The 24,816-nt window shown below is 35.6% G+C and overlaps 3 protein-coding genes across 4 annotated transcripts; all 3 read left to right on the forward strand.

Annotated features, from left to right (window-relative positions):
- Positions 1-260: 260 nt before the first annotated feature.
- Positions 261-2,085, forward strand: trmt2b (tRNA methyltransferase 2 homolog B). Its single transcript, XM_073833904.1, has one exon. It carries the CDS (start codon positions 416-418, stop codon positions 1,850-1,852), a length of 1,437 nt encoding a protein of 478 aa, XP_073690005.1. The 5' UTR covers positions 261-415; the 3' UTR covers positions 1,853-2,085.
- scdb (stearoyl-CoA desaturase b) lies at positions 266-12,696 on the forward strand. Of its 2 annotated transcripts, XM_073833906.1 has the most exons (8): positions 267-299; positions 3,486-3,612; positions 4,589-4,840; positions 5,040-5,241; positions 6,808-6,938; positions 7,271-7,476; positions 8,903-9,135; positions 10,853-12,696. In XM_073833906.1, exons 4-8 carry the CDS (start codon positions 5,055-5,057, stop codon positions 11,050-11,052), a joined length of 957 nt encoding a protein of 318 aa, XP_073690007.1. In that variant the 5' UTR covers positions 267-299; positions 3,486-3,612; positions 4,589-4,840; positions 5,040-5,054; the 3' UTR covers positions 11,053-12,696. The 2 variants fall into 2 exon arrangements, with proteins under 2 accessions (XP_073690008.1, XP_073690007.1); XM_073833907.1 differs by lacking the exon at positions 4,589-4,840 and having other exon boundaries at positions 266-299.
- Positions 12,697-14,019: 1,323 nt separating this feature from the next.
- wnt8b (wingless-type MMTV integration site family, member 8b) lies at positions 14,020-23,511 on the forward strand. Its single transcript, XM_073833905.1, has 6 exons — positions 14,020-14,090; positions 15,598-15,631; positions 17,810-17,948; positions 18,590-18,715; positions 20,255-20,397; positions 21,355-23,511. The coding sequence occupies exons 1-6, from the start codon at positions 14,020-14,022 to the stop codon at positions 21,916-21,918; spliced, it is 1,077 nt and encodes a 358-aa protein (XP_073690006.1). The 3' UTR covers positions 21,919-23,511.
- The last annotated feature ends 1,305 nt before the right edge of the window (positions 23,512-24,816 follow it).

Below are 24,816 nucleotides of genomic sequence, written 5' to 3' on the forward strand. Positions count from 1 at the left end.
ATAAAGAAAAGACACGATTAATGGAAAGAGTTTTAAAATTTGTATTGTTATATTTCTTTAATTTTTATTCTTTAATATTTCTTTTTTTTTTTTTTTATAATAGTTGAATAGTCCCGTAGCTCCGTACTACGGTGAGCCGTGTACGTTCCACACTCCACACCAGTAGGTGGCGGACACACGCCTTTAACGTTGGGTTTGCCAATCCGCCATAAAACTTGAGAGAAGAAGAAGATATAGTAAAGAAAGTAGCGTCATTAGAGCGCCGAATGAAGTTGTTGTGGGCACGCACATGGAAAAAGGTACAAGGAAGGATCAATTTTTGTTTAACTGGACTGTTTACACGGTTATGTTGTGAGGCAAAATATACATTATTTAGTGTAGTGTGTTTGAGCGTGCGACCTCAGAAGCTGCACCAATGTCGTGTGCCTATAAAACAATGCGGTCACATTTAACCTGGCCACTGTTGAAACAAAACGTCATTTTACCAAAAGCATGCTTCAGCTATTCAATAACCAACCGCTGTGCTGTCAATACTACCTGTAAGCCTGTAAAAAGAAGAAAGGAAAAGAAACCCAAACTAGCTGTTGACTCCTGGGAAGAGAGACTGGCTGATACCGTGACTCCTCTGTGGAGAATGAGTTATGAGAAGCAGCTCCAGTGGAAACAAGAGCAGCAGTACAAGATTCTACTTGAGATGACAAAGCAACTAGCTCAGGATTCAATGCACCCTTTTTTTAACGACTTAAGATTTCCTCTGCTCCCCATAGTAGCCTCACCAGTGATTGATGGATACCGCAATAAATCATCCTTCTCTGTCAACAGAGGGGTAGATGGCAATCCAAAAACTGTTGGATATTATATTGGCACTGGTAAATCGGGTAACGTTGTCTGTGTCCGCGGTGACCATCTCCTGAACATGCCTTCAAAACACAAGATGGTTGCAAGGCACTATGAAGATTTCCTCCGCCTCTCACCACTCAAACCATGCATTTTATTTCATGACGGCGGTCACTGGAGAGAAATCACGATAAAAACGAATTCCACCGGTCACACGATGGCCATAGTTTACTTCCATCCTCAAACCCTAACGCCTGAGGAGATATCCGTCCATAAAGCTGCTCTGGTGGAGTACTTCACACAAGGTCCCGGAGCAGTTTGTCAACTGGATTCTCTTTACTTCCAGGAGTCCACAATGACCCGTTGCAGTCATGAACAATCCCCCTTTCAGCTTCTGCACGGACAACCTTATATCTTTGAGGAGGTGCTTGGCTTCAAGTTCCGCATTTCTGCTGATTCGTTCTTCCAGGTGAATCGGGGAGCAGCAGAGGCTTTGTACAAGACTGTTGCGGAGCTAAATCGGTCCTGTGTTGGAGGCACCTTGCTGGATGTCTGCTGTGGTACTGGAGCCATTGGCATTTCGTTGTCGCCACAGATGAAGAGAGTCATTGGTATCGAGCTTATTGAGCATGCGGTTGAAGACGCCAAGTTTAATGCAGTACTTAACAAAGTTCATAATTGTGAATTTCTCTCTGGAAAAGCGGAAGTTGTTCTACCAAATCTGATGGCCACTTTAAACTCTGACAGCGGGCTGACAGCCATTGTGAATCCATCCAGGGCTGGCCTGCATTATCGTGTTGTCAGAGCCTTGAGGAACCATCCTGCCATAAGAAGGCTTGTCTATATATCATGCAAACCTGATGGGGAAGCAATGAGGAACTTTAGAGACCTGTGCTGTAGTTCAGACGATAAAAGGAAGATCACTGGAGAAGCCTTTAAACCATCTGTGGCTGTGCCTGTGGATATGTTTCCACACACTCTTCATTGTGAACTAGTGCTTGTGTTTGAGCGATAGTGGCTGTTTTGGAGTTCATTCTGAATTTTTTTTTTATTTATGCCATTAAATGTCAATGGAAAATTTAATGCAGTTTCTCCCTCATTAAATATTTAACTAAATATAAAAATAGTTCATGTTAACTAATAATAATATTCGTAATTTTTTTAAAGAAGTCTCTTCTGCTCACCAAGAAATATTTTTTATTATTTAAAATAACAATTTTCTATTTTAATATATTTTAAAAAGTAATTTATTCCTGTGACCACAGCTGATTTTTTTTTAGCATTATCATTACTCTAGTCTTCTGTGTTACATGATCCTTCAGAAATCGTTCTAATATGCTGATTTGCTGTTTAAGAAACATGTATTGTTATTATCAATATTCAAAACAGTTGAGAACATTTTTTCAGGATTCTTTAAGGAATAGAAAGATCCAAAGATCAGCATTTATCTGAAATAAAAAGCTTTTGAAACATTATACACTATACCATTTAAAAGTTTGGAGTCAGTGTGAGTTTTATTTAGCAAGAATGCTTTAAATTGTGAAGACCAAAAGTGAAGATAAAGGTATTTTTAATGTTAAAAAAGATTTCAGATAAATGCTGTTCTTCTGGATTTTCAATTCAACAAAGAAAAGTGGAAAAAAATACTCCACTGTTTTCAATATAATATTAATAATAATAAATGTTTTGAGAAGCAAATCAGAATATTAGAATGATTTCTGAAGGATCATGTGACGAGTGATAGTGCTAAAAATTCAGCTTTGAAATCACAGGAATAAATTAGATTTTAAAATATATTCAAATAGTTATTTTAAATAGTAAAAATATTTACTTTTTTACTGTTTTTACTGTACTTTGATCAAATAAATGCAGGCTTGGTGAGCAGAAGAGACTTATTTAAAAAACATTAAAAATCTTTTTAAGTGTAACTTAGACTAGTTGACAAGGCAATGCATATGTCACATTTTTGCATTTTTTTTATTTGCTGTAATTTGCTGAATAGACATAAAAATAATAAAATAACAAACCAACACAAAATCACTAAAATGAAATAAAAAAAAATGTGAAAAAAATTAAAAGAACATTATAATAGTATCTCAGTGATACTTAAATAACAAATGTAACACGTGATTTTATTGAAAGTTGTAAATTAAAATTACTAGAGAATGTTCTATGAAAAAATATTTCATCATTTACTTCAAAATTTAATGAAATATTTTAAAAAACAATTTAATTGTGAAATTTATTAGAAATTCTGAGTGAAAATCACATTTTTTTTCAGTGTATAGTAAATACTTACAGCAGTTAAAAATGTACTAGCATCTCAATTATATTAAAATAAATTATTTAGTAAACCTTTGTTATATTTGTTCATTCTACAGCAGATCCCATACATTATCACTAGAGGGTGCTATTGCGTCATCCCTCCATTTTGTGAAGCGCTGCAGATGTGGCGCACTGTTAGATATTTTCTGTCCTGTTTTCATAAACAGCTTGATCAGAAAAGCCAGTGTTTTTATGTATACTTACAGGATTTGCGAAGTCTGATAGTAAGTATGATCAAGTTAAAATAAGCATTAACAACAATTTCGCATATGACAATAAACATCATGATAAGCATTTTCATGTGCCATGCTCTTTCTGTTTAGGTCTGGACACAGAACCACCATCATGGGCTTCAGTATGACACAATTACGTGTGTCTGAGAAAGGCTGATGATTTGCATGCAGCAAGCTTACAACAAATCACCTTCCAAAAATAGGCAAAAACTGCATAGTAAGTGTACTCATTGAGCAAACATTATGTAAATGCTTCTTGATAAGAGTAAGACTGAGCCATTTTGTGTAATATGAAACATGAGTGCAAAATACAATGCCATTCAATTACTGTAATGTGCACAGCAGTACATTTTGAAATTGGAGATGAGATCCGGCTACAGCAATTTATAGTAACCCACAGGAACTAATCCCCGTTTGTTGTCATTTAAGCACGTAAGGATCCATATTTCCTCTTTTGAGGAAATTTTAGATGTTGTAACATACGTGTAGCTTTTCAGAAAATGGTTTATGTTCTCCAGCAGGCCTATGCTACCTTTTTTGACTGAGCTAGTAACAAAATAATCTTTTATTCTTGGATAATACTAAAAGGTTTGCATTTGTGTTTATAGCTCAATGTACAGCAACCACATTCAGATATATATGTGACCCTGGACCACAAAACCAGTCATAAGTAGTACGGGTACATTTGTCAAAATTATTGATTTTTCCTTTATGCTAAAAATCATTAGGATATTAAGATAAAGATATTTTGTACATTTTCTACCATAAATATATCAAACCTTAATTTTTTATTAGTAATATGCATTAAGAACTTCATTTGGACAACTTTTAAGGTGATTTCTCAGTATTTAGATTTGTTTGCAGTTTTTCAAGTAGTTGTATCTCAGCCAAATATCCTACCAAACCATATAAAGCTTGTTTATTCAGCTTTCAAGATGTATAAATCTCAATTTCATGTCTGTGATCGCTTTTGTGGTGCTGAAAGTGTTACATTGAAACGTGTCACATTAATTCCATAGATTTTACAAATTAACATATTTATTGTTATACAAGCAGTGTTTTAACAATATAGCCCACAGTGAGTTGAAAAATATGTTTGTGCTAGAAGAGCAAAGAGTTGCATTTTCTATTTTACTCATGAACATATAAAACCACAAGCTTTGTAGAAATGTGATCTGATCTGTATCACACAGTGAGAGTAAACAGCTGAAGTGCTGGCTATCAAAAACCAGCGTACATGGCGTCCAGATCATAAGCATCAGATAACCAGGCAACCAATGAAACTGGTAGGGCTAGATGGCATCCTTTCAGCCTCGCCCAATTGCATCATTTTAAACGAAATCAGAGGCTTAGACACGGAAAAATAAAAAATTAAATCACTCGACGGGGGAGCCTGCCTGCTAGCATCAATCAAACTGCGATCATTTGGTTACATCGCAAACAAGGTAAGCGCGTTGCAGATGCGCGAATGCGGGTTTATTCCAGCGCGTCTTTATTGAGACGAGAAGTCACACCCATTTTGTGCAGAATTTAATGTATTCATTGCATGAGGGCTTTGTCTTTTAAAATAAGGATAACTGAAATGACAGATGGCTTTTCAATGCCGACGGTCGTGAATATATAATCGACTTGTTCTCTTTACAGGAGACAACAACGAGCATGAAAGAAATGGCCGAAACGACGATAACAGATGATGTTTATGATGATGCTTTCGAGGAGAAACCGGGCCCGAGTCCTCCACTGCAAATCGTATGGAGAAACGTTATATTAATGTCTCTATTGCATCTAGGAGCTCTTTATGGTCTGACGGTTCTTCCATCTGCCTCTTCCTTAACGCTGATATGGAGTGAGTATGTGGCTAATTCTGATCATATGAACTGACTGACGTTTGTTTTGATAACAACCTGTTCGTGTTCATTGCGTTTTTATTTTTTATGGCCTAATGTTAATGTATTATAAAGAGACTGGGTAATATTGTAATGTCTGTAACTACGTGTTTTGTTCTACTGTGCGTCTCAGGCCTAGATATAATATTGATATATAATATATAATATCAGAATTACCATTTACTTTACCACCCCCTCCATAACCACCATTTCATTTTGACTCAAAATGGTAAACATAAAGGTCAATTTTTTAAATTTAAGATTTATACATCATAATCTGGAATCTAAGGGTGCAAAAAATCTAAACTGAGAAAATTGCCCTTAAAGTTGTCCAAATGAAGTTCTTAGCAATGCATATTACTAATCAAAAATTAAGTAATGATATATTTAAAGTAGGAAATGTACAAAATATCTTAATGGAGCACGATCTTTACTTAATATCCTAATGATTTTTGGCATTAAAAAATTATAATTTTGACTCTTACAATGTATTGTTGGCTATTCCTACAAATGTACCTGTGCAACTTCTGACTGTTTTTTTTTTGGTCCAGGGTCACATATAGTAAACATTGCATTCAATTGACAATGGATATGGAAATAAATCATGTTAAAGAAGTCAAATGTAGGCTAATACTGTTATGAAAATTTAAAGATGTTAGTTAATTTCACATTATGTTCACTGTCTATTTTCTGCAATCCTTATATGTTTAGTAGAAATACATTGGAATTCAATTCATTAGTGTGGGTTTTATATATAAAATCCACAGGAAAACCTGTCTTTTAACATCCATTAATGTAAACCAAATTATAAATCAGACATGCATTTAATTTTCTTGTTTCAAAATAGTGTTTTTCTCATGTAAATCTTTAATGTTTTTAATAATTTTTATGCTGCCTTATGTTATGTATGATTTAACCCCTATCGCTCATGTATAATTGGTTAAACTCAGCAACACTTTCCTGTATCCCTTTCTTGTTGTGCAGGTATTTTCTCTCATAAGGGTGAAGGTGTTTTTCAACAGATTCAAAGTTGTGATTACTATTCTTAGATATTATCAATTATTGCGTCACATTTTCACAAAAGCGAAAATATGTCAGGCCAGCTAAATTTGTTATGTAGACCAATTATGAAAGTGTTTTGTAAGTATGTGTGTGTGAGAGTGATAGCGAGACAGTCCCGTGAATAATTTGAAATCCTACCAAAAGCTAAAACTGTGCTCCTCTGTTGTGTACATTTTTGGCATCACAGCGGCGCATAATATTGCACCCTGTTGAACAAAGAACAATTGCTGTTGGAAAAGGCTCTCCATTGTAAATTGAGCTGGGTCATAACAGTGTGCCCTTCTTCACAGTCTGTGGCCTGGTATCCCACATCCCTTGCAGCCTTGTCTGACAACACACAGCGAGACATTTTGTCCTCTCATAGAGCGAATCAAGGGCGCACACACCGTTTCACACTATAGAAGCTGTGTGTAGTTCAGACTAATTTGTTTTTAATCATTCTGTTTTCTCTCTTAATGTGACAGCGGGAGTGTGTTTCATGATAAGCGCTCTAGGAATAACCGCCGGCGCCCATCGCCTTTGGAGCCACAGGTCCTACAGAGCCTCGTTGCCATTACGAATCTTCCTAGCAGTCGCAAACACTATGGCTTTTCAGGTAAACATTTTTAAGTAGATGAAACAGTCTTCCACATTAAACAATGCAATAAACTTGAATGCAGCTCAGATGGTGTAGTGGTTAAAGATCTGGGCTAATAGGTTCAAACCTCACAAGAGCCGAGCGATCGCCATTGTGCCCTTGAACAAAGCAATTAACCCCAGGACGTCCACTTGGGATTGCCCCTGTAATAAGTGTACTGTAAGACACTTTGCATAAAAGCATCTGCTGAATGACTACTTACACCTGCGCTATATATATATATATATATATAATAGAGTATGACAGATATACTGTCCAATGACATTGATGATGAATATATATCCATTTAGAATGACATCTATGAGTGGGCCAGAGACCATCGTGTCCATCACAAGTTTTCTGAGACTGATGCGGACCCACACAATGCCCGCAGAGGATTCTTCTTCGCTCACATTGGCTGGCTGCTGGTCCGCAAACACCCAGAAGTTATTGAGAAAGGACGCAAACTGGAACTCGCTGACCTAAAAGCAGATGAGGTTGTAATGTTTCAGAGGAGGTCAGTGGGATTTTTCACATTAAGTTTTTTAAATTTGATCCTGGCCCTAAAACCAGTTTTAAGTCACACAGGTATGTTTGTAGCAATAGCCAACAATACATTGTATGGGTCAAAATGATTGATTATTCTTTTATGCCAAAAATCATAAGGATATTAATTAAATATCATGTTCCATTAAGATATTTTGTAAATGTCCTACCGTAAATATAACAAAGCTTAATTTTTAATTAGTAATATGCATTTATGAGGACTTCACTTGGACAACTTTAAATATTTACATTTCTTTTGCACCCTCAGATTACCAATTTTCAAATAGTTGTATCACGGCCAAATAAATCTCAATTAAAAACAAATTGACCCTTAATATTGGTTTTGTGGTCCAGCGTCACCTACACTACCATATAAAAATTTGGGGTCTGTAAGTTTTATTTTTTTCATTAATACTTTAGGATGTAACCAATTAAAAGTGACAGTAAAGACATTCATATTGTTACAAAATATTAAATTTTTAAATTGTGTTAAACTTTTGTTTTTAAACTTTGTTAATCAAAGATTCCTGAAATAAATCAGTTTCCACAACAAAATTAAGCAGCATAACTATTTTCAATATTCATAATAATAAGAAATGTTTCTTGAGCACCAGATCAGCATATTAGAAATATTTCTTAAGGATCATGTGACACTGAAGTAATAGACGCTGACAATTCAGCTTTGCAATCAAAAAATTTACAATAAATGACTGTTTTTGCTGTATTTTTGATCAAATAAATGCAGCTGTGTTTAAAAAAAATATTGCTAACCCCAAACTTGAATGCTAGAGTACATACACTACTTTGCATTGATATCTTATCACTAAAAATGTACAATAACAATCTCCATTAAAAAATTCTCTTTATAACAGAGGATAAATTATAACAATGTAATTTAATGTTGCTTTATATTTGGCTATAAAAAAAGTCTTCCATTGTTGAATTATGTATTTAAATGAACTCAAAACTGATACAAATGATGATTCAAAACTTGATAGAATAGTGCTGAATAATTTAATAAGTATTCACTGAATAAAAACCTGAAAAGGCTTTTTTAATTTAAATATTCATTACACCTCTGTGAGGCTGCCTTTGGCAGCTGCCACCTAAACCAGATCCCATATTTGACACAAACTAGTGTGGAATAATCAGTATCTCTTCCCATCACTTTGAATGACGTCCATTAAAAGTCCTGAGCTTTTTGATAAGAGTTTAAGTACATGTTTCATAGCATTGCCGGATCAGATAATAGGCGAATAGCTGGTTAGTCAGCTTTTTAATCTGTGTGTTGAGCTCCAACTGAGATTTAACAGCTGATGTTAATTCAGAAGACCTTTGACATACATAGAAGAACATGTGACAATCACATTCTGATCTTTTCATTTCTCTGTCTTTAGGCATTACAAGTTATCTGTTGTGGTGATGTGCTTTCTCATCCCCACATTTGTACCCTGGTACTTTTGGGAAGAGAGTCTTTTGACAAGTTACTTAGTTCCTTGTGTGCTGAGATACACTGTGGTCCTTAATGCGACCTGGCTGGTCAACAGTGCAGCTCACATGTGGGGAATGAGGCCCTATGACCACAACATCAATCCCAGAGAGAACAAGTTTGTTGCCTTCAGTGCCATCGGTAAGAACAATGTCTTTTCTTTTACAGATTAAAGGATTAGCTCACTTGCAGAATGAAAATTTTCTGGTAATTTACTTACCCCTATGTCATCCAAGATGTCCATGTCTTTCTTTCTTTAGTTGAAAAGAAATTTAGGACTTTTGAAATTCCAGGAATTTTGGCCAATGGTCCAAATTGCAGTTTCAATGCAGCTTCAAAGGGCTCTAAAAATACAAATTTATATACTTTTTAACCATAAATGCTCGCCTTGTAGGAGCTCAACTTCATGTATTACGTAATGATGTAGGCGGAAGTACTACTGACCCAGTGTTTACAAAGCAAACATGCAAAGAAAGTCAAATGCCCTTAAAAAAAAAAAACACAGGTAAAACAACAACGTCGGACGATTTTGAAGTTAGAGAAAATTAGATGAGTTTTTCACCCCAACCTACCTTTTTTCACCAAAGTACACGGACAAAATACTAACCGCGCATGCGTATCATAATGCTAGTGCAAGATGAGCATTTGTGGTTAAAAAGTACATACATTTTTATTTTTTTAAGAAAATTACCAATCGTTTATATAAGACTCATTTTCCTTGGCTGGGATCGAGTAGAACCCTTTGAAGCTGCATTGAAACTGCAATTTGGACCGTCAAACCATTGGCCACCATTAAAATCCAATATATTGAGAAATTCTTAGAATGTTTTCCTCAAAAATCTTAATTTCTATTTGACTGAAAAAAGAAAGACATGAATATTTTGGATGACATGGGGGTGAGTAAATCATCAGAAAATTTACAGATAATTTACTCACCCCCTTGTCATCAAAGATGTTCATGTCTTTCTTTCTTCAGTTGTGAAGAAATTGTGTTTTTTGAGGAAAACATTTCAGGATTCCTCTCCATATAATGGACTTCTATGGTGCCCCTGAGTTTGAACTTCCAAAATGCAGTTTAAATGCAGCTTCAAAGGGCTCTAAACAATCCCAGCCGAGAAAGAAGGGTCTTATCTAGCGAAACGATTGGTTACTTTCTATAAATTGACAATTAATGTACTTTTTAACCTCAAATGTTCATCTTGTCTAGCTCTGCATCAACTCTGTGTATTCTGGTTCAAGACAGTTAGGGTAGGTTGAAAAACTCCCATCTCATTTTCTCCTCCAACTTCACAAATCGTCCAGCATCACTGCGGAAGTACCGACCCAGTGTTTACAAAATGAACGTGCAAAAAAAAAAAAAGGATGATTTTGAAGTTGGAAGAGAAAGTGAGATGGGAGTTTTTCAACCTACTCTGAATACACAGAGTTGACGCAGAGCTAGACAAGATCGTAAATAACCGATCGTTTCACTAGATAAGACCCTTTTTCCTCGGCTGGGATTGTTTAGAGCCCTTTGAAGCTGCATGAACTGCATTTTGGAAGTTCAAACTCAGGGGCACCATAGAAGTCCACTATATGGAGAGAAATCCTGAAATGTTTTCCTCAAAAAACACAATTTCTTCACAACTGAAGAAAGACAGACATGAACATCTGATGACAAGGGGCTGAGTAAATTATCTGTAAATTTTTGTTCTGGAAGTGAACTTCTCCTTTAATATTTATTCACCGTTTGATGGACATATGTATTAAAAAATACAGAAACAGTGAAACAGCTTTATGTATTCTTAGATAAAATATAATAATATAATGTATAAAATAGTATGAACTGATTGGAAATATATGTTTCATGTATTTTCAGGTGAAGGATTTCACAACTATCACCACACATTCCCCCATGATTATGCTACAAGTGAGTTTGGCAGTCGGCTGAACCTGACCAAAGCGTTTATAGATGTCATGTGCTTCTTGGGACTGGCCAACGATTGCAGGAGGGTAACTCGCGAGACCATCATGGCCCGTGTTAAACGCACCGGCGATGGCAGCCACAAAAGTGGTTGATTTGTTCAGTGCATATCAGAAAAAAACAAACAAAAAAAAATTATAAGGCAACATATACAAAAGCATTTGCAGCATTTATTAGTGTGCAATGAAGATTGATCTATATACACTCTCATTTGAAATAAGAAACTCTAGAGTGTGTTGGACTAATACGTGTTCTTAAGAATTCTTTCCTTTTCATGATGTGTACTGGACTCTGGGGGTATTTTCAGAGATGGTAAAGGCCATAGATTGGGAGGATAATTATGTCTCAGTCTGCCTCAAGAGGCAAGAGATGGTACTTCACTAGTTAAACAGCCATGTGCCTCATTACAGCCCTCTCTCATGAATAGGTTGACCCATGTTTTCTCTGGCTAAGCAGTTACTGTTCTGATTTTAAAATAGCATTATAGCCAGCTATGCATATGCAAGTTATAAAATTAAGATGACATGCTATTAATATATTGGCACTGTTTTACATTTTCTTAGATGATAAATCTGATTTCCATTCGAAACTGAAATAACTTTAATGACCATCAAAAGAATTATTTATAGGTCAATATACTGTATGTAGCCAAATATAAGATTGTGCACAGAAAAGTCCATGGGAATTGATTGATTTAGTATAACCGTGGTTAGTTTTTGTTCAGAATGGCTTTGTTAGTATTGAAAGTGTACATGGAAATACATTTTCTGGAATTATTGATAAAATATTTACATTTTTATTTAAAATTCTTATTTATTATCATTTCTTTTTAGAAAATATTCTACATGCCAATGCAAATGTCCTCACACCAATGGTGCTTATGATGAGGAATTCCCTCAAGTAAAATGAGCAATTTAGTTTAATTTCTTAATGATCATTTTCCATGTTGCATAGCTCTTTATCTGGTTTCCTTGGACTCTGGTGACCAATGACCAGGTATATGTGAACTCTTTTCTAATTACAAATATATTGAAGAATTAAATAACTATTTCAAGTATTACGGAAAACATATAACCAAAAAACATTTTGAAAGAAATGTGTCTGATGGGGTAAAAGTATTAAGATGTACACTTATTCTAACAGATTTGATACAGGACATTTATTTGTCCTTATGATATAATCCAAGGAGTGGAATATTTAAATGTCTTGCCCTTTGCCTTATCGAATAGGCCTGTATATCTTCAGATTTTGGGTTAGACTCAAAATTGAAAATACAATGATGTATAACATCAGAAAAAAATATTTCAAACTTATTGAAGTTTTAAGTCATTCAGGGTGGGCTTTTTTCTTGGCTCTTCTGTGACGAATGAATGACCACCTGTAGCTCCCTACATATGTTGTTTTATTTTCTCATAAATGTTTGATAGGTTAGTGGTATGTGTTTTTTCCAAATGTAAAATAGAATATTCTCACCAAATTCTTTATAGATTTAAAACACACTCACCCATGTTTAAGAAGGAAACACAATTTGACAATGTATTTTACAGCTGAATTATTTCTACAGTGATGACCTTTAATGTATGAGAGCCTTAATGGGCACATTTTCAAGGAATGTTGTTTCATGTACCATAAACCAAAATTTCTATAAGTGGAAGAGTTTTGCGAGATGTACCGTGAGTTTTGTTATGAATCAATATTAATCTTTTCTTAATTGAATAAAATGTGTGTATATCTGAAAATGTAGTCTCAGAACTTTCTTTTGTAGCGTTGTCCACAGTTTATATTCATAAGTGGACGAGACCACCATGTCAGTTTTTAAAGCAAAAATTAATAGTTTACTCTCAGCGATTTCATCGGGGAGCGTCTCTATTAGCTTAGTAAAACATGTTTTAACAAAATATTGTATCTTGACTGTATTTGTAAGTATTAAAATCTAAAACTGCATTATTAAATTTGGGATTTATAATTGGTAGTTTTGTTTGTATTCCAATTATGAAAGAATAACACTTCTTGGGATCATTTTAGAACGTTTCTAGATTTTTACGACAGCTAGTAGCCTATAATCTACTCACATTCAAATAGACCAAACGGGATTTAGAAATGAATTTAGAAATCTCTGTATAGTGGCAAATTCGTTTTACTTAAGTCTCATGGAAGCCTTTCAGGTCGTAATCCAAAAACATCCCTCTGGAATCTCCCAAATAACTTTCCTAATCCTAATTTGCACACGAGAAGATACGCGGACGTTAAAGAAGCAGAACCTAAAGGTCATGAAGGGTCAGTTTAGGACTAAACAGAGAAAAGGTAAAATAACACTCTAAAAAGAGTTATGAAGTCCTCCTGAAAAAAACGCAAACACAATCGTATCGATTATCCTCCTTATCCGTGTTAATTCCCGCTGTTTATTTGAATCTCTTAATTCAACTCCTTTCGAGCTTTATTTTTAGTTGTTTTTTTTTTTCATTCTAATAAAATAGTTTAAAATATTTCAATTTATCCAAATTTAATAGCCGATCTGTACCACATTTAAACGTACAGGCTCTTTAGCGAATCTTTACTAAATTGAATTTAACATGCTTATAAACCTTAAATTCCTCGTACACTACAAATAGCATTTTGTCGTTTGATCCGGTAGATAATGTCAGTAATCCACGAGCTTTATCAGCCACTACTGTATCAAACCCTTTCATGCTGCTCTTGAAATTGAGTTTTAAGGCACAACCTTAGAGATACCATCCTGATTTCATATTAATTCTCTCCAACTGTTAGCACGCAGGGAGCTCTTCCCAGCTATTTGTCCTGGAGGAGCCCAGGGTGCCCTTTTGATCATTTCAATCTCTCTCTGGTACAATAGTTCTGATTGGCTGAACGAGTAAGAAAAGGGAAAATCTTTAATTAAGCAGATAATCTCTTGTTGGGATGAGAGGAGCTCCATTTCAGAACCCCCTTGGCTCACACATGAGACCCCCAGCCTCTGAATTCTGGATGTAGGTTATATAGAGCTCTTGCAGACCCCTCTGCTTTCCAAGGTGAAGAAAAGTCTGCCAGTCGTCTCTCTCAGGATGTTCATGCATTTGGAGGTTTATTATTACGCTTTCATCCTGATGGCTCACATGAAGTCTTGCTGTAGTTGGTGAGTTCAGCGTTTTATTTTCATTTATGCAGGCGGTGTTGACGCTAAATTTAGCATATTAACGTCTGTTAATATCAAGCTTTTCATTCTGAGTTTATCTCTGGATCTCTGGATTAAAAAGTCGGGGTGAAACAGACACTTCAACTGATCCGTTCCCGTTCCGTCATAAAGATGCTTTGAGCCTCGTTTCATTAGAGGAAAAGCGAAAAGCTATTTTCTCATTTATAAATTTATCATTATATAGCCTACAGTTGAGGTCAAAAGTTTTCATACACCTTGCAAAATCTGCAAAATTATTTGACCAAAATAAGAGGGTTCATACAAAATGCATGTTATTTTTTTTTATTTAGTACTGACCTGAGTAAGATATTTCACATAAAAGACTTTAACATATAGTCCACAAGAGAAAATATTAATTGGATTTATAAAAAAAAAGCACTTGATTCTTAATGCTGTGGGTTTTTTTTAGTGCTAGTTGTTCATGAGTTCCTTGTTTGTCCTGAACAGTTAAACTACTGTTCTTTAGAAAAGTCTTTCAGGTGCCACAAATTCTTTGGTTTTTGGCATTTTTGTGAGTTTGAACCTTTTCCAACAATGACTGAATAATTTTGAGATCCATCTTTTCACACTGAGGACAACTAAGGGACTCATATGCAACTATTACCTAAGGTTTAAACGCTCACTGATGCTCCAAAGGAAACGCAATGCATTAAGAGCCAGGGGTGTAAACTTTTGAACAAAATTAAGATGTGTACATTTATCTTTTTTTGCCTAAATATCATATTTTTCTTCATTTAGTACTGCCCTTTAGAAGCTACAGAAGATACTTACATGTTTCCCAGAAGACAAAATAAGTTGAATTTACCCTGATCTTCAAATTCAAAATGCTTTCACCCACCAGCTCTTAATGCGTCGTGTTTCCTTCTGAAGAATCAGTGAGTGTTTGAACCTTCTCTTAATAGTTGGATATGAGTCCCTCAGTTGTCCTCAGTGTGAAAAGATGGATTTTTAAATGATACAGTTATTGTCGGAAATGGTGCAAATACACAAAAAGGCTGAAAAAACCAAAGAATTTGTGGGAGCTGAAGTATTTTTCTGAAGAACAGCAGGCAGTTCAGGACAAACAAGGGACATCATGAAAACTCCTGAACAGGGTAATTTTTATAAACTGGACTATACGTAAATGTCTTTTATGTGAAATAAAGAAATCTTATTCAGGTCAGTACTAAATAAAAAATAACATGCATTTTTTATGATCATTTTTATTTTGGTAAAGTAACATTTTGCAGATTCTGCAAGGTGTATCTTAATTTTTGACTTCAACTGTATATGTATGAAACTTTCTATTTTGAGACTGTAATTTTCATGTGAAAACCTATTTGTAATTAGGTAAAATGATTTTAAAATGTTAAAAGACAATGTTTTATTGATGTAAAGTTTGGTCATTTTAAGGAGAACTTATACAAGTTATGGGTCAGCTGACTTAATAGGCTGCTTTATCTTCCAGGTCAGTGAATAATTTCCTGATGACTGGCCCAAAGGTAAGCCAACGTCTTTTGATCTGCTTTGAGAAACTTCAAAAAGTCGAAATCATTTATGGATTTGGGTTAGTTAATGTTTGATGCCGACCCTGTGATCACAATGCGAGCAAGTGGCAAATTAAAAGATTCCCGCATCACAGGTGCTGTATTTCTCGAACGTGTATCTTCTGTGGATTAGGTATTACTTGCTGCTTGGGGTGGACTGGACCATATAGCTTTCACACACTTCAGCTCATTCACAATGTGAAGTTGTGAGGACTTTTTACTGAGTGGCAAGGGAAGGGGCCTTTGGTGGGTGGTCATCATTAGCAACCCAGCCGCCCGTGAGAGCACTTGTGGTGCTGTCTCTTCTAAACCACTTGAGACATATTAGATTGTATAAACCGTAGTTTCACAGCCACATAGACCCTTTTTGTTTACTTTCTGTGTGCGTTTCTAGTGGTAATGCAGGTAAAAAACATTTACACCAGTATTTCTAATATTTTAAACTTTAATGTTAATTCTAAAATGATTTTATTAGAAATAATGTAACAATTTTGGAATTTTAAAAAAAATGTAATTTAATGAATATACAGCAAATGTACATTTTACACCACTGTGGAACTATAGGGAAACATTTCGCCTTATATTTCTAGTATTTTAAACTTTAATATTAATTTGGTAACACTTTACAATAAGGTACATTAGTTAACTACAGTGGTTAACAAGAACCAGGTGTGAACGATACTTCTACAGCATTTATTAATCTTGCAGCATTTACTAATGTATTATTAAAATCACAAGTTGTGTTTGTTAACATTAGTTAATGCACTGTGAACTAACATGAACAAACAATAAACAACAGTTTTTATTAACTAACATTAACAATGTTAATAAATAGTGTAATAAATGTATTGTTCATTGTTTGTTCATGCTAGTTAATACATTAACCAATGTTAACAAATGACACCTTATTGTAAAGTGTTACCATTAATTCTAAAATTATTTTATTAGAAATAATGCTATCATTTTGGTGTTTTTAATATAGTTTAATACATAAATACACAGCAAACATACATTTTACACCACTGTAGAACCACAGGGAAACATTTACCCTAATATTTCTACTATTTCGAAATGTAAAATAAATTCTAAAATTATTTTAGTAGTAATAATGCTATCATTTTGGTGTTTTTAAATATAATTTAATAAATTAATATAGAGTAAAAAATACTTTTTACACCACTGTGAAACCATAGGGAAACATTTACCCTAATATTTGTAATATTTAATACTGTTATATTCATTTTTGGAAAAAAATTATGTTTTCATTTTGGTGTTTTTTAATATAACATAATTTAAATATAATTACATATAAATACACCACTGTTGAACCATAGGGAAACATTTACCCTAATATTTGTAATATTTAATACTTTTATATTCATTTTTGAAAAAATTATGTTTTCATTTTGGTGTTTGTTAATATAACATAATTTAAATATAATTACATATAAATACACCACTGTAGAACCATAGGGAAACATTTACCTTAACATTTGTAATATTTAAAACTTTAATATTAAGTCTAAAATTATTTTAATAGAAGTAATGGTGTTATTTTGGTGAGCTATGTTAGTATCAGTGAGCTACTATTATTATTTTTTTTATATTTTCTGTGTTCATTTTTGTTAAAGTTTTAGCATTTTTGTCTGCTTTTGACATATTAGTTTTTATTTAAATATGACTACATGGTTTTTATTATTTTTATTTCAGTTTTATTTATTTTAGTACATTAAGTTAAACTAAATGAAAATGAGAAATGTTTTAAATATATATTTAATTTATATAAGTAACAAACAGTGTTTCTTTGGTTTCAGTTAACTATAACACCCCTTTTTATAACATCATTTATTAAATGAATATATAGCAAACAAACATTGTACACTGTAGAACTATAGGGAAAATTGTACAGTATTATTTAATATTTACAACTTTCATACAAATTATTTTACTACTTTTAAAAATGTTTAAACATCATTATTTAATGAATTAACATACAGGTGCATTTTTATGTGAACTGTGCATGATGAGAATGAAAAGCATTTAATTGTATCAGTCACAGTGTGCTTGGTAAGCACTTGATAGTGAGCGTGCATTTCATCCTAAATCTTTTTGGTGTGATTTGCATTGTTTCAGGCCTACTTGATCTACTCCAGCAGTGTGGCTGCAGGAGCTCAAAGTGGGATTGAAGAGTGCAAGTATCAGTTTGCGTGGGACCGCTGGAACTGCCCAGAGAGGGCTCTTCAGCTCTCCACCCACAGTGGACTCAGAAGCGGTGAGAACTATGACCTCTGCTGATGCCTGTTTGATGTATATTGTGCTTTCAGGTCTCTAAAAATACACATAAATCATAATAGAATAAAAGTACAAAAGTGTGTGTTGTGTGACTCAAAACCCATCTGTATCAATCACAGATACAGCACTTAAAACAAACACAACGATCCTGTTTAAACCCCGGAAAAGCGTCTCTCAATGTTGATGTGCGTGAAAACACTGCATTCTTGAGTCAATTAAACCTGGTCTGTTAATAGGCAAATAGAAAAGCCACCAAGGAGATATTGTGCACCAGAGTGAGTGAGTGAAATGGACGCCCTCTCAAGTCAAAGGGTGTGGGTCAAAGGTTTGCCTCAGACTCCTTTCATTAGGCATTCCTTAAGTGCCAAAGAGGGGACCTGTCGCAGTCCAGTGCCGACCCCAGAACGACAATGTATGAGAGCAGGCCAACAGCGCTACTCCATGTTTGATACAGGGGGAATAAGAGTCAAAAGCCATTATTACTCAGATGGATGCTAAAGATTTGAGTACATCATCTAATGAGGAAGAAAATCAATGATGCTGAGTGCTTGTGTTTTTATTAGCCTAGAAGATGATAGGATTTCTACAGCATATTAATTTCAGTGTTGTTTCTAATCACAGCAAACAGAGAAACAGCTTTTTTCCATGCCATCAGCTCTGCTGGAGTCATGTATACACTCACCAGGAATTGCAGCCTCGGTGACTTTGACAACTGCGGATGTGATGACACCAGGAACGGCCAACGAGGTGATATACTAAATCTCAAAACACAATTGAAGTCAAAAGTTTACATACACCTTGGAGAATCTGCAAAGTATTGAGTCCCTTGTTTGTCCTGAAAGGTTCAAACGCTCACTGATGCTCCAGAAGGAAAAATAATGCATTAAGAGCCAGGTGTGTAAACTTTTGAACAGAATGAAGATTTTTCTTATTTTGCTTAAATATCGTATTTTTTTATTTATTACTGCCCTTCAGAAGATACTTACACGTTTCCCCGAAGGCAAAATAAGTTAAATTTACAGTGATCTTCAAATTCAAAAAGTTTTCACCTCCCTTAATGCATTGTGTTTCTTTCTGGAGCATTAGTGAGCGTTTGAACCTTCTGTAATAATTGCAAATGAGTCCCTCAGTTGTCCTCAGTGTGAAAAGATGAATCTTAAAATCATGGAGTCATTGTTGGGTTCAAATACACAAAAATTCCAATGAATTTGTGGGTCCTGAAGGATTTTTCTGAAAAACAGCTGGCAGTTTAACTGTTCAGGACAAACAAGGAATCAAGCGTATGTAAACTTTGAACAGGGTAATTTTTATAAATTCAACTATTATTTTCTCTTGTGGACTATATGTAAATGTCTTTTATGTGAAATATCTTATTCAGGTCAGTACTAAATAAAAAATAACATGCATTTTGTATGATCCCTCTTATTTTGGTAAAATGATTAACATTTTGCAGATTCTGCAAGGTGTATGTAAACTTTTGACATCAACTATAGATTTTATCTATATGGATATTTGGGGTTATGCATTTTAAGATACTGTATTATGTTATATTTGAATGTGGGAAAAATCACTTACCTTTACGGCTCAAATAAAACAACATGTTTCAACAGAATAGTTAAAGTACATTAATATATAAACTACCAAAAGTCTGGTGTCAGGACGATTCTATTTTGTTCACCAAGGCTGCATTTATTTGATCAAAAATACAGTAATAATAGTAATGTTGTGAAATATTATTCTATTTTAAAACAACTGTTTTCAATTTTAATATATTTTAAATGTAATTTATTTTTGTGATGGCCAAACTGAATTTTCAGCAGCCACTACTCCAGGCCTCAGTGTTACATGATCCTTCAGAAATCATTATGATATGATGATATAGTGCTCAAAAACATTTCTAATTAATATCATATGTTGAAAACAGTTTTTAAAAATTATTAGTAACATTCTAAAAAAAATCGACTTCTGAATTGTCAATTATTGCATTCCTGCTAATTAAAAATACTAATTTATTTAAAAAAGAAAAATATTTTTCTCACCAACACTTTCGTCTGAAGTATGATTTTTACATAAACCTCAAATTTTTGCTTTTATATTCTCCAATATTTGGCTCTGTTTTATGTGCCGTATCATAATCTTGATTTGGCTTTTTGTAAGGCACTCAATATTGTTCCATGAATGTTGTCGATATTTAGCAGAAGTAATTTCTTTGAAAGTATATGCCACATTTGAGTATATATTTTTTTATTTAGAAAAGCAAAAACCATAATTCTGTTGTCATCTCAGGTGGTCAGGGATGGCTATGGGGAGGCTGCAGCGATAACGTTGGATTCGGAGAGGCCATCTCCAAACAGTTTGTGGATGCACTGGAAACCGGACAGGACGCACGAGCAGCCATGAACCTGCACAACAACGAAGTAGGACGCAAGGTATATGAAGTCATCTGGGCTAAAATTGAGGCATGTCCGTCGGCCACCAACAGCTCGCGGAGTGGCTTTTGAATCATTTTTCAGCGCTTCTAATGATAGCTTACCACCCAAGAGTTTCATTCACGGCCCTATAAGCAAGGTGCCACTCGTTCTCCCAATAGAGTGTGCGCTGTACCAGAAGGGCCTATTTACAGCCTGTGAATGTCCTTTATGACGAGGCCTTAACTTGAGATTCTTGGGATCAGTGGTGCAAGCTTAATTAGACGACCTAGGGGTCCGCACATTGCAAAGGTTCTGTATTCTGTTGCTTCCCAAATAAGTGTTTAGTTTTATTCTTGCAATAAGGATCTTACATTTATGTTGGTCTTTGTTGTACTTGAGAAAGCCACGGGGATCACAGCCATGTGGCTCAAGTGCTCTTTGTTTATCCTGTCTGTGCCCCGTCTGCAGGTTTTGTCAATTCATTGGCACCTGGAGCATCATTGTAACTGAAAAAATGTGAAAGAATTCTTTTTCACTTCCTCCTCAATGGACTTGCCACTGGGCCTGCCTATGACAGAAAACATGTTGACAATGGCTATGCAAAATAAATACACCCCTTTCCTGCGCCGAACAATCTCGCTCGATGTGAGACCCTGATTCTGCGTCTTCCGCGGGCGAATGAGAAAAGAGGCGTTCCTTTTTAAAAGACAGCTGTTTGTTTCAGCCGAAGTCAGGAATTATTGTACGACCACCAAGAAAAGAGAAAACCCAGACTTGAACCTTGAACCTCTTCCTCTTAACTCGCAGTTTCCTTCTGCTTGTTTAAGTGGATGTATAGGGAGCCTACTAAAGAGCGCTTTGTATATTTCGACTGATGAGTTCAGTCCTAATTAGAATGTTTTGAAACATGAACGTTTGCCTCTAAAAATGCATGAATGAGTGAGTTCTTTAACGCCAGATCCTCTCTTCAACCAGGCAGTGAAAGGAACCATGCAGAGGACGTGCAAGTGCCATGGAGTGTCTGGCAGCTGCACCACTCAGACCTGCTGGCTGCAGTTGCCCGAGTTCAGAGAGGTGGGCAACTACCTAAAGGAGAAATATCACAGGGCCGTCAAGGTGGACCTGCTGCGCGGCGCGGGCAACAGCGCAGCCAGCCGTGGCGCCATCGCCGAAACCTTCAGCTCTATCTCGCGCAAAGAGCTGGTGCACTTGGAGGACTCCCCTGACTACTGCTTGGAGAACCGCACTCTGGGCCTTCCGGGAACGGAAGGCCGCGAGTGCTTGAGGAAGGGCAAGAATCTGAGCAAATGGGAGAAGCGTAGCTGCAAGCGGCTGTGCGGAGAGTGCGGCTTGGCTGTAGAGGAACGCAGGGCTGAGACCGTGTCCAGCTGCAATTGCAAATTCCACTGGTGTTGCGCTGTAAAATGCGAGCAGTGCCGCAAAACTGTCACAAAGTACTACTGTGTCAAGAGAACCAAACGGGTCAAGAACGATAGTGCCAGCCGGAGGAAAAGCTACCGGCTGAAGAAAAAGCATTAGAGATGCCTTGAACTGTTTGCAGTGGTGGTCCAGAATTTAAGCAGATGTTTTTGTCTCAGAATACATCCTGAGCTTGAGAACGAAATGAGCTCAAAGGTCCATCTGAATGCTTTAATGAACACCTACACTCTTAAAAATAAAGGTTCTTTGCTTTTATCTATGGAACCTTTCCATTCCACAAAAAGTTCTTTATAGTGGAAAAGGGTTCTTTAGGTTTTAGATTCTTTAGAATAGTTCTTTTAAAGGAGATAATTTACTCACCCCCTTGTCATCCAAGATGTTCACGTCTTTCTCTCTTCAGTCGTAAAGAAAACATCTCAGGATTTCTCTTCATGTAGCAGACTTCTATGGTGCCCGTGAGTTTGAACTTCCAAAATGCTGTTTAAATGCAGCTTCAAAGGGCTCTAAACGATAAAAAAAAAATTACTTTTTATTTTCTTTTTAACCTTAAATGTTCATCTTGCCTAGCTCTGCGTCAACTCTGTGTATTCCGGTTCAAGACAGCTAGGATTTTTTTCCCTCCAGCTTCAAAATCGCCCTACATCGCTGCTGTAGTACCGACCCAGTGTTTACAAAGTGCAAAGTAGATCAAATGCCCTTTGCAAAAAGAGGTAAAACAGCGATGTAGGGCAATTTTGATGTTGGAGGAGAAAATTAAAAGGGAGTTTTTTGACATACACTAACTGTCTTGAACCGGAATACACAGAGTTCACGCAGAGCTAGACATGATGAGCATTTGAGGTTAAAAAGTGTATAAATTGTATTTTTCTTTTAGAAAATGGCCAATCGTTTTGCTAGATGAGACCCTTCTTCCTCGGCTGGGATCATTTAGAGCCTTTTAAAGCTGCATTTAAACTGCATTTTGGAAAACTCGCGGGCACTATATGGAGAGAAATCCTGAAATGGTTTCCTCAAAAAACATATTTTCGTTATGACTGAAGAAAGAAAGACATGAACATCTTGGATGACATAAGAACTGTTCACTCAAAGGTTCTTTGGGATACCAAAATGACTCTATGGCATTGCTTCAAAAAGCCTTTATTTTTAAGAGTGTAGATCTCCAGAGCTGTTACTTTAAATGCATATTTGAACTGTATTATTTCACAATTACTCCCGTATACATTCGTAAGATAGCACTGAACACCACATCTAACCAGTATATAGCACAATAGACTGTAAATAACCTTTTCATTCACCAACAAGGATGTACTTCGATGGATAATTTATTGGAATGATACGTTTTTGAATTCACGATCGGGCCACTTCTTCAGCTGCCATGAGAATCATTTCTTAAATACAATTTTCTTGTCGGTTTTAGAATTCTGACAGTAGTTTTACCCTGATGCTGTATATGAACTGTATATAAGAGGAAGCACTTTGTATATTGTTAATTTATTGCACAGATACTATAGTGCTGTTTTTCTATGATAGTTTCTTTCTATGTGTTTTTTCCAATTTCATAATTAAAAATACGCAATAGTAGCTCCTTTTAATGTTTTCATTCATTTAGGTTAGCTAAATGCATCTGAATTAACTGAGCCACTTGTTGTCTGTGTAGTAAAATGTTGTTTGCAAATTTTTTTGTGCTCGGAAATAAATGTACCTCACAGTAATGACATTTTAAATGTAAAAAAAAAAAAAAAAGAAATATCGTAATCATACAAAGCAGCTCCACACAGTGTAAAATCATATTATTTACCATCCTGGTCAGACCTAATGATTTCTTTGTCTTTGGCATATATAACCCTTTTCTTTCTGTATTCTTCAGCTTGATGTCACATAACCCTGGGGCAGGGAGACAATGAGAGAGAGCATTTAATTATAGTCTTCCTTCCTTCACGCCTCTCTCAATTTCTTCTTCACAAATGCCTCCTTTTCTGTCTTAGTAATCCTCAAAGCACTCCCAATGCTTTGCGCTTGGATGTTTCTTTACTGTTTAAGACTAGTTTAATTAACTTTGTTGAGACAGAGGGAAAACATGAACCAAGTCGCCCCACAAATCATCTAGCATCTAATTTTGTATGCTAATCTCCTTTTTCATGCCGCCATCTCGGGAGAAAAAAAAATGTTGGGAAAACTTCATGTAGCCTGTGTTGGGCTTCCTGTGGATGTTTTATTCCAGGCCCACCTATTTGGCTCTTTTCAGTCCTCTAGGGCCTTCCTTTGCTCGATTTAACAATGAATGGCGAGCTAATCAGCTCCCTCGGAAATGCACTGCTGCTGAAGACGCTAATCCCCCTCTCCTCCTCCTTCAATGGGCTGTCGCCTTCAAAAGGACTTTGGGAAAAGGCTTTGCATGGATTCACACTGTTTGCTGAATAGAAGTTAGTTCAAGTATTGTACCCAAACAAGTAGGGTTTATAAACAAATGCTTGCCAGCTACCGTCCCGTCGGCGAAAGCGCCAGCCCTACAGTAAAACACAGTGACAAAACTGTGGCCCTTTAAATGTTGACTAAAAAAACTCATTAAAACTCTATTGATTGGTGATAGCTTGTTCTGCTCTGCTTCTGTGGTTTCAATGAAGCACCTCATTGACATCTTATTTACCAAATCAAGATCAAAATAAAAACTCCCCTTGACACCTTGCTAATTATGTGGCGATGAAGTGAATTCCTCCTGTTTTTTCAAACAACCGCAATGTACGCCGTTTATTTTGTTAGGTTAGCCAATTAGGTTAGGCTATGACATGTGAAATGTTATAAATATCTTGCCTAGCTATGATATCAAATACAAAACAAGAGGTAATAAATCTCCAAAATACCCAAACTAGTGTTCAATCGGCCCCAAAGGCATGGTTGAAAAATCAAGCCCCAGTTGATTCAACCTTAAACCCTACTGCTAAACTGCCGTTTTTTTACGTGTTCACATGAAAGCAGGGTCACGACTGGAAGGTTGGC

The sequence above is a fragment of the Garra rufa genome, chromosome 2, assembly GCF_049309525.1.
Source record: "Garra rufa chromosome 2, GarRuf1.0, whole genome shotgun sequence".
Taxonomy (NCBI): Eukaryota; Metazoa; Chordata; class Actinopteri; order Cypriniformes; family Cyprinidae; genus Garra; species Garra rufa.